This window comes from Syngnathus acus, chromosome 2, assembly GCF_901709675.1.
Source record: "Syngnathus acus chromosome 2, fSynAcu1.2, whole genome shotgun sequence".
Taxonomy (NCBI): Eukaryota; Metazoa; Chordata; class Actinopteri; order Syngnathiformes; family Syngnathidae; genus Syngnathus; species Syngnathus acus.
The window spans coordinates 24,072,675-24,083,429 of record NC_051088.1 but is presented as its reverse complement, the minus strand read 5'-3'; the positions used below and the strand labels follow the sequence as shown (position 1 = coordinate 24,083,429).

Here is a 10,755-nt window from a genome sequence, read left to right as displayed (position 1 = left end):
AGTGACATTTCCCGACTGAATCCAGTCCATCCTCTTTTCTTCAGTATCTCTAATTCCATTCTTCACGGCAAGGCCGCCAACACCTACTCACCGTGAGTAATCACATCAGTTAGCAAACTAGGTGAGAAGGCTTCTCCTCCGCCCGTCTTGCTTTTTGACCATGACCAGCTGATAAAAGGCTAATCGAATAAGTAACGGATAATTAGGGAGTAATTACTCCCTGCTAAATGGTCCTATAGAGCGTATTAATTCTCTGCGGGTCTGGCAAAGACGAGCCTTCCATCACCCCCCCCCCCACCCCTTTTTGTTTTATTTAATACTCTCTAATTGAAACTTCCACCCTCATCAAGACGCTTACTTGTATCGGTTCAACATAATGTTCTTTTCTCAGTAATTACAAAACGGCCATCTTATAACTGTACCTACATCATCGACTCCTGCATGAGAACTAATGGAATCATTTTTTATTTTTTTTTTAAACACGTTCACAGTAAAACCAGCTAAATACTCCAACTGCAGGACACCAGCACATTTTTTTTTTTAAATCCCGCTATTACGGCTCATATCCCGAGCGGTATATTCGGCAAAGAATTGAAAAGCTGTCTTGATAAACACGCTTTCATCCATATCCGTTTCGGGGTCACGGCAGGAGTTAAAGCTAAATTAGAGCTGGCGGCATCGGTCGTCTGTCAATCACAGACGAAAGGTGAATGGGAATTTTATTGCAGTGAATTGAGGATTATCAAGTGGTGCGAAAGGATCACAAGTCACATGGTGTTGAGAATTAACCAGTTCCGTCCTCTGTGTCACAAAACGACTTCTATTTAATCACTTTGTCCATAATTTTTTTTTCTTCCAGTTGATCAAACAGTTTGCACACAAATACAAAAGTTATTGCACGATTAGCAACAATTTATTCTTTTATTGTTCATAATCTGAAATAGGTACATTTGCCAATTAGAAATGTTCAGCCTGCTCTGTTCTATATTACTTAGATACGTATGAAGAGTCATACGAGTTCAAAAGTTTGCCTAAATGATATAAATTAGTTTTTTAATCCATGAGAGGATCACTACAGATCAACATATGTTTGATTATTCATTTTAACAGTCTGTAAATAACAAAACCACACAAAAAAGTCCTGTACCCCGACAGTCACACAGAAATGGTCTAAAACAGAAATTGAAAGTGAAAAGTCCAACATGAGAACTAAATGTCACACTTTGACACACCTCGCGTTATCTCATCAAGATTCATGCGGTATTTTGGAAGAAATGCCCGAGGCACCGTTTCATCAACGAGAGGCCATTTACATCAACAAGCAATCGGCGGGTGGGGGAGGGGCTTTTGATTTTGTGCAAGCCGCAGCCGAGTGCTTCGATAGTTACAATTATAGGGAATGTGTCACCGTGGGCCTCTGTAATTAAAGCTTAATCACGCTAAGGGTTGCAGAGTAGCATTCCCTATTAAGCTTCCATCTATTTGCTACTTTGAGCGACGTCTATCTTTGCTCCTGTGAGGTATTTTGCCTTCTTAAATCTCACTTTGTTGTGTGAGACATTCTTTTCTATTCTTGGTATCCTTGAATTTGGGATTCTGGTGAGCTACTGGATTCTAGTGGGCTGTTTTTTTGTGTGTGTGTGTGATGTGAAGAATAAATGAATAGTTATTTTGAGCCAAACCAGTCTAATCACCTGTTTCGCTCGGAAACGCTTCCAGCCATTTGTTGGGCAAACAAGACCAAGCCAGAACTGGAACGGACTTAAGCCTGCATACACACTAATAAGGTCTTAGACCCGCAAAGCCAACCTGGGCTTGTGGTGGACGAGCGAGTCTTCAGCGCTCCACAGAGCTGTCATGCATTATGCAGTTCTTTCACTCTCTTGCTGTAAAAATAGAGCAACAGACTTGAGCATTGGGATTCTTTTTTATGCTTCTTGCTTGCTTTCGTAGCTCAGCAGGTGTTTGGATGCGTGATTGCTTGCAGGCAAGTTAAAATGTGTGCGTTGCCAAGGTGCTAAGACACTTTAGCTTGCCATTATTGCAGCCTTGTGAAGTTTTTATACATATATATATATATATATATACATACCGTATTGGCCCGAATATAAGACGGTGTTTTTTGCATTGAAATAAGACTGAAAAAGTGGGGGTCGTCTTACATTCGAGGTCTAGACATTATACCCATTCACAACGCTAGATGGCGCCAGATTTATTTAAAGCGAATGCTGATCTTAACTCCCCAGGCCAAAGCGAACCCCTGTCCTGAAGAATAAAAATATATATAGCGGTAGCACGAAGAAGAAAAATAAAAACTAGCGGTAAGAAAGAAAGAAAAGGGAAGAAAATGAGAGAAGAGATAACAGAAAATGGAAAAACCAGAAGCCATTCATTTGCAAATGTGATTGCAGTTTAGTTTACATACCGTTTTTTCCCATGTATAATACGCACCCTAAAAATGGCATGTCGATGCTGGAAAAAAGCCTGTACCCATGTATAATACGCAGCCAAATTTTGACTCCTACTTAAGTCCGTAAACGTAAAATTATTTCAGAAAAAAGATCATCTTTGGGAACAACCGGTTGTTATTCTGCCGGTCAGTATCACTGCGCATGCGCTAGCAAACTCGATAGCGAAGAAATGTTTCGGATTTGTGTAGGGTACATTGTGACAGCAAACGAGCAGGTGATCGAGCAAGCGTCTGATACAAGAGCATTGCGTTCGTATGGAGCGTGTTTGAAGTGAACAGCAGAGAAGAAAGGAACAAGGCAAAGTGTTGTGAAATAAAATATTACCTGTAATACGCATTTAGGTAGAGAACTGAACTCTCGCTCTTTATATAGCTGACGTGTCAAAAAAATAAATAAAAATTTAACCCATGTATAATGCGCACCCCAGATTTTAGGACAATAAATTAGTTAGATTTTGCGCATTATACATGGGAAAAACGGTATTTAAATGTTGAGCTATTAAGATGTGATTGACAGTTGAATGAGGCAAAATAACATGCTTTTTCTCTCAAATACATTGTTATCATCATTTGTTTCAGATGTACTGTAATCATTTTCTGTATAAAAATTCAATTTGGTGTTCAAAAAGTCCTTTTTCAAACTTGAGAGGGGGTCGTCTTATAATCAGGGTCGTCCTTTATTCGGGCCAATACGGTATTAACCGTTTGACCGTCAAGTCGTACCACACTTTCTGAGAACCACCCATATGTAGCTCGCAAGTTGAGTGCGCTTTCCAAAGACTCATGTTTCAGTACGGACGTTTTTATGAGCCCATTGTGTTTTCTTCCTCATTGTGTTTTCTTTTGCATTCCGAGCACGGCAAAGTCGTGTTGCCGCAGCACCTAAAGGCTCCCCGATGGCCATTGATCCATGTCCGTGCCCGAAGAGATCCGAGACTCTTCCTTGATTGCCATCCTCCTGCTAATTAAACAGCTGAGTTTAACGACCTCACGTCACTAACAGGTAGAATGGAAAGGTCACTGCTACCGTGCTTGTTTTCTGTCACTATTGATTGCGCAAGACAGGTGGACATGGAGTTCACCAAGAAACTGATGGTGGCGGAATTAAGTAGAACACTGCGGGTGGTTCTGATAGCGAGAGCGGGAGAAGTCTGGAGCAGAACATCTTCAGCGTGAGACCGCCATGAAAAACTATTCTGGTAAATAGCAGAAGAAGTCAATCCATTTGGCTCAGAATCAGCCTTTGCTTGGTGTGAATGTCCACCAAAAACCTCCCCGCCCCCATCCATGACCTACATACTTTATCTGTCCCATTCATCCGTTATCTTATGGCAGCAGAATCAGGATTGATTAGTTCAATTAAAGTGGCCTTTAATGTAAACTGTTTAATCCATTTCTATTGTCAAAACCAAACACCTTCCCTCTGTCGGAGTGGGATTACGGCCTCTCCTTCAAATTTGCACTTCAAATAAAGGGTCAAGGGATTGATGCTCATAGGCTGCGCATAACTCAAAAATAAAGATGGCTTCATGAATTTCACAGAGCAGCTGCAGTGGAAGCTCACCTTTTGAAATTTCCAAAAACCTCACCCACTTGACACTGGATTCAGGAAGATTTAAAAGTAGCACAGCATTCAAGTCTATATTTTCTAATGGAAGCATTGCAGACAGCCAGCTACACATTTCATTTATTTTCATTCAGGAATGCAGATAGTTCAGAGGAAGGAAAAGAACTTTTGCCACAAATATGTCAAGGATGCACGTTTTAATGCTGCCCTCTACTGCTCGTATAATGCAAGTGCAGGGGCAGAAAAAAAAATCCAACAAAAAAAATGAAACCAACCCATCCTGAGGTTTACCTGACGTGGAGTAGAGTCAAGTATGATCAGTCTGTGGCTTGCATCTGCCAGGACGTCATGGCCTTTCGGTTGTTTGAGGAAAGCGCTCATGTGGCGGCCTACCTGCAGTATAGAGTGACCCCTTATGAATTCATCAACAAGATTCTGGATTTTATGGGACCAAAGGTATGTTTTTATTATTTCATGAGACTGCAATCATTCAGATAAGCAATAACAAATGATTTTGGGATTTTAAAACCCAATTTAAAAACGGCGTAAATGAAAGCTACTGTTTATAGTTAATGTTGTAAATTCCCTTCTAGAGGCAAAACAAGTTTAACCTGGCAGTGGATGTGGGCTGTGGAAACGGGAAGGGAACCGTACTCTTGGCTCCGTTCTTCAAGCAGGTCGTTGGGACAGACGTGAGCCCCGCTCAACTGGAGCTGGCTCGGGCCCATAGCGCTTCCCCAAATGTCTCGTACAGGTGAGATGAAAGCAGGGGGACAAATCAGTTATTTATGTTGCAAAAATTGGCCGAGATACAAATTTGAACTGCAAGCCCATTTGTTTTCGTTTTTATTACAGTTTCTGTGTCTTAACACGTCTACGCCGAGAATTTACGACGATCGTTTACATCAAGAATTCCAGTATTCCTTTAGGCTCTGTGGTTTATGCTTTTTTTTTTTTTTTTTTCCCAGCCATGTTCTAACGTCTCTCCACCCTCTCCTCCACGTTACTCCTTACGGCCGCCTCTGACATCCAGGCCGAGTCCCGCAGAAGAACTGCCGTTTAAGTCCAGCCGGGTGGACCTCGTAACGGCCATGACGGCGGCCCACTGGTTTGATCGGCCTCGGTTCCTGAAGGAGGTTGAGCGGGTACTGAAGCCCGAGGGCTGCCTGGCCGTGCTAGGCAACTTCATGGAAAAGGAGCTGGAGTACGGAGACGCCACGAGCGCACTTAACAACATCTGTAAAGAGGTAAAATCTTTTTTTTTTTATCTTCTGACCCAAAACTATTTTCTGATTCTTGTTCTGGAACAGAAGAAATGTGGCCCATTGTTGTTTTATGTTTGCATTGTCATTTCTGAGTGGCCCTTCCAATTTTCTTGGGCGTAGCCAGCACTTTGGTCACCCCCCTTACCTCAGGGAACATTTTTAAAACCGGAATTTTTCTGTCATGTTAACATGGATGCAGTATTCTTTTTATACTAACTACATAATCAAACTATAAATGTGGAGTTTAGATGAATGCATCTGATGCTTACAGTCAATTTAGTTTCACACCATAACAAACAAACACCTGGTTGAAAAGTCAATGTTTATAACACCAGCCACAGTCAAGTTTTTATGAAATCAAATCCACACATATGCCAATCTTGCACACACACTCATCATACAAGCAGAATGATGGCAAAGACTGATGAAAATTTTGTGTCATTATGCATTTTGAGTCTGATTTGAATTTGATTTGTGACGATCGGTCGCTCCGATCGGTCGCTCCGATCGGTCACTCCGATTGGTCACTCCGATCGGTCACTCCGATTGGCTGTTAACTATGAAGAAATTGAATTTGTTTTTGTGTTTCAGAAATTCTGACAGGTTTGCTTTAGTGACTTGTGATGTTTTTGTCATGATTTTTCATGATTAGTTTTATGCAGCTCTGCTTCCTTTTAATCACCCTTGTCTGGGCTCCTGTCCGTCACAAATTTACTTCGACATGTTTGACTCCTGCTCCTTCCCGGAAAAAGAGTGGTGAGTGTACTATTTTTTTGATTCTATAATAATGCAATTTTATCACAATTCAAAATAGTCCCGATATGTCTTAATAGATTTTTTTTTTTAAATCAAAGAACCTCAAGGAGTGTTGTAGCAGTCGGTGGGTCGTGATTGGTCAATTATTCAGAAAATAATTTTCGTTATTTACCAAGACATACTTGTGTTTAATTATTTTAACTTTATGGCTAGGCAGGTACCTAGGAGTACCAACTATTTGTATATAAAAAAATAACATTTGCACAGAATGGCCCTTTTAAATTTTCCTTCTCCATTTTGTGTGCATCTAGGAACGGCTGTCAAAATATTTACAGGACGGTGACTGTAAACAGTTTTATCGGTTTGATAGAGACATTTACTAACTACCAGAATCTGAAGAGCCAGGATGCCATCAAGGCCGAGCGACTCTCTGACAACATCAGAAACAAGTGAGACATTGCAATCACTGCTTTGTTTACCGCTGTTGCTGACATACTCTTTGTTTCTCTCGACCAATATTGAATTTAACTCGTCTTTCGTTTCAGGCTGATGGCTGCCATGCAGGTGTCCTCGCCAGACACGGAGCTCACTATGAAGATCAAGTATTTCTACATGCTGGCACGAAAACCGTGATCCTTTTGTATTATAGTAATAGAAATACTATAAACCAAGGATCTGTTAAGAGTTACAAAAAGAAATACTCCTTAGCCCGCATACTTTTGAATAAAGCTAAACTACAAAAATGGAGGCTGTTTTCTTTTGCATTGTGTTTTTTCATTCTAAAATCCTTTCAGTCTTATACTTAATTCCTTTGCAAGAGATTATTAACTCGTTTACTACCATTGACGGCTATTGACGTCAAAGATCCATTTTAACTTGGCTGGCAGTGGATGAGTTAAGATCAGCTTCACTTAAAGGGATGTTTGAAAAAGAATAACATAAGTCACCGCTTTTTGACGAGCATGTGAATATCCTGCTCACATATTTTGTCGAATTATGATGTCACCACATTTACACTTGTGTGTAGCTGATACAGCTGCCACTTTAAGAGACAGATATGGATTTACAGTTCCAAGCTGTACATTGTACCAGGTTAAAAAAAAAAAGGCGTCCATGTAGAAGTGTTGCTATAGAACACCCTCTGTGTGTTTACTCCTCCACACCACCAGGGCTGTCACGAGCAAGGTGACCAATATGGGCACACCGATGAATGGAGCAAGGACACTAGCCGGCGGGTCGCGGATGAGCCGGCCGGTCGGCGGGCAGTCCAGAAAGTAGTCTCTGTGGATCCTCGCAAAGAAGCGGTCGACTATCTGATCGGGCCAGAAGCAGTCCATACTCAGGGCCACCTGGTAGGTGCAGTTAGTCAGATCCTCATAGATCCTGTAGCATCGGAAAATGGAGGTCAAGGGTCAGGGAGGTGACTTCTTTTTTTATTTGTATTTTTTCTAATTAATTAAAATTTTCAAATTTTTATTTTTTTTTTTAATTTCATTTAATGTCAGATAGCAATGGCGAGAGAAAGAATGCTCTTGGCTCACATGCCCGACATTCTCATTTTACTGAACGCAACAACACAAGTTTGACCAGCTCTTGTGCTCTTATTTGACATAAAAAAAAAGATTTGACCCCTCACAAGAATCACGTGTGAATCCCCCGTGCGAGGCCTCTTTACTCACTGCGTGGTGTCCGGCCAGCTGCACCACAGACGTTTGTCTATTGCCCCCATGTCCGACTTGAACTTAACCAAACAGAAATCGTCGATGACGTTCTCATAGACTCCTCGGTCGCAGCCAGACACGCCTGAAGGGAAATGATGATGAGTCGAACTTTCCGACAACTCATCTGTATAACGAACACAAGTTTGCATCCTGGTTCTCCCCCTCCTTGTTTGTCATCTGTCAGTTACTGCGTCGCTAGTAACATCATCTTCTTCACACAAGATAATTGCGCAAACCCTTGACCTTCTTAGATTTGCGGAATTCCCCAAACGGCAAGGCCTAAAGCGCTCATCTAAACCGGTTTGTGATCTAGGGATGTTTGCCAACCTTGCAGGGTGATTTAAATGAAACTGAAAAGTGAGCTTATTAAAATGAAGACAAATTCTGAAGCTAGCAAGTCCAAAATCAAGAACATCAACAACAACATGACTTTTCCTTTGCTGCTATTCCAAAGGTTAACTCCAGGTCAAATTTGTGTGGTCCAATTTTCCCTTCATGTGATCTGGCAGGACAAAGTTGCTGCTCATGCCGGCGGATCTGACAGTTTAGACACCAATCCACAAATGCGTCACGGCAAATATCTTTCAAGAATGTTTAGAATGTACTATTTACATGCAGGGTTGTCTCAGTGGGACTTGACTGACTTGAAGCACCTCTTAGTGTCTAACTAACCTCTCTCAAGTCACCAATCTACCAAGTGCTGTTTGAGCAATCATCCGAAATACTATATATATTATAACATGAATGGGTTTTATTTGAATTATTTCCGCCCCTACATTTGATTTGAGATCCTGCACAAAAACGTCCAAACATTTCGACACAGAAAGTGACAGAAAAACAGACAGGAGTGGACAAACGTTACATAAGCAAGTTTGAATGAATTTGATATCTTTTCTTGACAAATACTCACCGTTGATGAAGAACACAACGCAAACCGCCTTGAGCAACCAACTGCTCTCCATGATGAAAGCAGCTCCAGCACGTTTTTGTTTACTGGCCTGAGATCAACTGTGGATATTCATTCGCTCTTCTCTTTCTTACCTTCTGATGTAGTGTTGACAAAAACCAGATGATGACACCGACAACTGAGTGATTGTGGCTGTGTGCTCGACGGGACGTAAAAAAAAAAGTGCCTTGACCTTCCACAGTGGGAAGCCACCCCCCAATCATAGCAGCACTGACTGTCATTTGATTCCTTGCCCGGCCGGCTGCCTTCCCCCCCCTCCTCCGAAGTTGCTCACAGGGGACACAACAACAAAGTCAGAAACCAAAATTAGTCGTGTGACATGACAGTCGTTGGCAACTGAGACGCAAAGTCACCGACTTGTGTCAATGTGATTCATACTCATTGGGTAAACTGTAATTCAGCTTTGTCATGTCTTCTCTTTTTATTTAAAGAAGTTGCACTGGACTGTAGCTTTCCTAGGATGATGATTTTAGCCCGCTGCCAGGACTAAACAACATGTTTGTCAAGTTGAATGTTATTGTTCCATTCCTAGCTGTAATGTTTTGATCTGCGCCAGATCAGGCGACTGGATATGTAGCTTGACGACCTTGGAGATTGTTAGGAACATTGTTTTGTACATGGTAAATGTGTCATTCGTTTTAGTGTGTGTTGGACGATATATTTTTCTTGCTCTCTCGGAATTCTATTGAGACAAAGCAAGAAATGTGTCGCTGGTTAGCAGTTGCTTGTTGCCTGCTAAAGGGTTAGCATCTTCCCCTTAGCAACCATGTAGCATCTCTTTACAAAATCAAAATGATTACCAACTGATGTTGGTAACTAATTGACAAACTAACTAGCGCAAGATGTTTTTGATAGCTGTTTGCTTGCTGTCACAATATAAATCTGGTTTATTTGGGTGACTGTGTTGTTATGGAATTTGTAACCTTTTGATCGTCAAGGTACTGAAGAGCAAGAATATACAGTAATCCCTCGTTCATCGTGGATAATTGGTTCCAAAAACCACCCACGATAAGTGAAACCCGGCGAAGTACGGTCACCAACAAGTACTGGGCAGGCTAACGAGTTAGCGAAAGATGCTAATTTGCGACCGTGCTAACACGTGAAAACGGACTTCTAAAGGAATGTAAACGGACATTTGGAGCAATACTACATTGTCCTAAAGGTTAGACACATGTTTCCTCAAGTTAGAAGTTTTATTTTGACTTTTAAATGTTTTTTTATTTGGAAAAGAAAATCCGCGATGAAGCCGCGATAAACGAAACGCGAAGTAGCGAGGGATCACTGTAGTTTAAAATAGCATAGAATGCTTTTTGCATTTGGAATTTATGTCTTTGTTCATTTATGACAATGTGTAGTGGCAGGCAGACCAATGAAATTCACTTTCAAAAGCTGACAGAAGGTAAAACAACCCTTAGCTCAATAAAGGTGCGGAATTTCCGGTCCAGGTGACAACGGAGCATTGCGGATGTTTTCACCTGATATTACAGCGCCCTCTTCTGGCCATTATGTTAACTAACACCAATGTTACGCATTTCTCGGTCAAATTCGGTAGGCGGGAGCAGAGGAAAGGCCACAATTGACACCTTTTCGACAATATGAGTTTGCTGCTCAAGTCAGGTATGTGCTGGAAAGCTAACTTTGATTCTGTCATGACGCAAGCATGGAGGAAAATTGTCTTGACTATAATAAACCTGTCAATATCAATTAGTCCATAGAGGTGTGGTTTCAATTTCAGATCTAGACACCAATCAGCCCCATTTTAACACAAGCTACTGTGTTACAACTTTGATGAATGTATAAAATGTCTAATTCAATGTTATGGTACTTTTTTTTGCCCCTTTGCCCAATTCTGACATGTTCGAATAAACACGTGATCTGGTGAACACATTCAAGGGGATTTTTTTTTTTAAATCGAATTCAATATAAAAGTGCTTGTAGGGAATGGAAAGTTACTTTTGATTGCTACAGTAATTGTTATAAAAATGTTTTGAACAAAATCTCAGCCCTGA

At 41.2% G+C, this 10,755-nt stretch overlaps 2 protein-coding genes across 4 annotated transcripts; one reads left to right on the top strand and one right to left on the bottom strand.

Annotated features, from left to right (window-relative positions):
• Window positions 1-4,295: 4,295 nt before the first annotated feature.
• On the top strand, window positions 4,296-6,803 carry LOC119116176 (probable S-adenosylmethionine-dependent methyltransferase CRG1). The gene is made up of 6 exons (XM_037241404.1): window positions 4,296-4,493; window positions 4,631-4,791; window positions 5,071-5,284; window positions 5,955-6,058; window positions 6,370-6,507; window positions 6,604-6,803. The coding sequence occupies exons 1-6, from the start codon at window positions 4,302-4,304 to the stop codon at window positions 6,689-6,691; spliced, it is 897 nt and encodes a 298-aa protein (XP_037097299.1). The 5' UTR covers window positions 4,296-4,301; the 3' UTR covers window positions 6,692-6,803.
• LOC119116194 (receptor activity-modifying protein 1-like) lies at window positions 5,611-8,978 on the bottom strand. 3 transcript variants are annotated; one of them, XM_037241435.1, is made up of 4 exons: window positions 8,690-8,978; window positions 7,738-7,903; window positions 7,155-7,441; window positions 5,611-7,068 (listed from the first exon to the last, which is right to left on the bottom strand). In XM_037241435.1, the coding sequence occupies exons 1-3, from the start codon at window positions 8,739-8,741 to the stop codon at window positions 7,186-7,188; spliced, it is 474 nt and encodes a 157-aa protein (XP_037097330.1). In that variant the 5' UTR covers window positions 8,742-8,978; the 3' UTR covers window positions 5,611-7,068; window positions 7,155-7,185. The 3 variants fall into 3 exon arrangements, with proteins under 3 accessions (XP_037097330.1, XP_037097321.1, XP_037097335.1); XM_037241426.1 differs by having other exon boundaries at window positions 6,079-7,013; window positions 7,172-7,441; window positions 8,690-8,977; XM_037241440.1 differs by having other exon boundaries at window positions 6,079-7,013; window positions 7,172-7,441; window positions 7,738-7,861; window positions 8,690-8,972.
• Between the last annotated feature and the right edge of the window lie 1,777 nt (window positions 8,979-10,755).

Bases quoted from the DNA above. Each gene is read 5' to 3' on its own strand.
- LOC119116194 (XM_037241435.1), bottom strand. From the start codon at position 8,741: ATGGAGAGCAGTTGGTTGCTCAAGGCGGTTTGCGTTGTGTTCTTCATC. The intron at 7,904-8,689 runs GTGAGTATTTGT...TTCGTTATACAG, and splicing joins CGTTGTGTTCTTCATCAACG to ATGAGTTGTCGGAAAGTTCG. The intron at 7,442-7,737 runs GTGAGTAAAGAG...CCGATGCTACAG, and splicing joins AGCTGGCCGGACACCACGCA to GATCTATGAGGATCTGACTA.
- LOC119116176 (XM_037241404.1), top strand. From the start codon at position 4,302: ATGAAACCAACCCATCCTGAGGTTTACCTGACGTGGAGTAGAGTCAAG. The intron at 4,792-5,070 runs GTGAGATGAAAG...TCTGACATCCAG, and splicing joins TCCCCAAATGTCTCGTACAG to GCCGAGTCCCGCAGAAGAAC. The intron at 6,059-6,369 runs GTGAGTGTACTA...GTGTGCATCTAG, and splicing joins TCCTTCCCGGAAAAAGAGTG to GAACGGCTGTCAAAATATTT.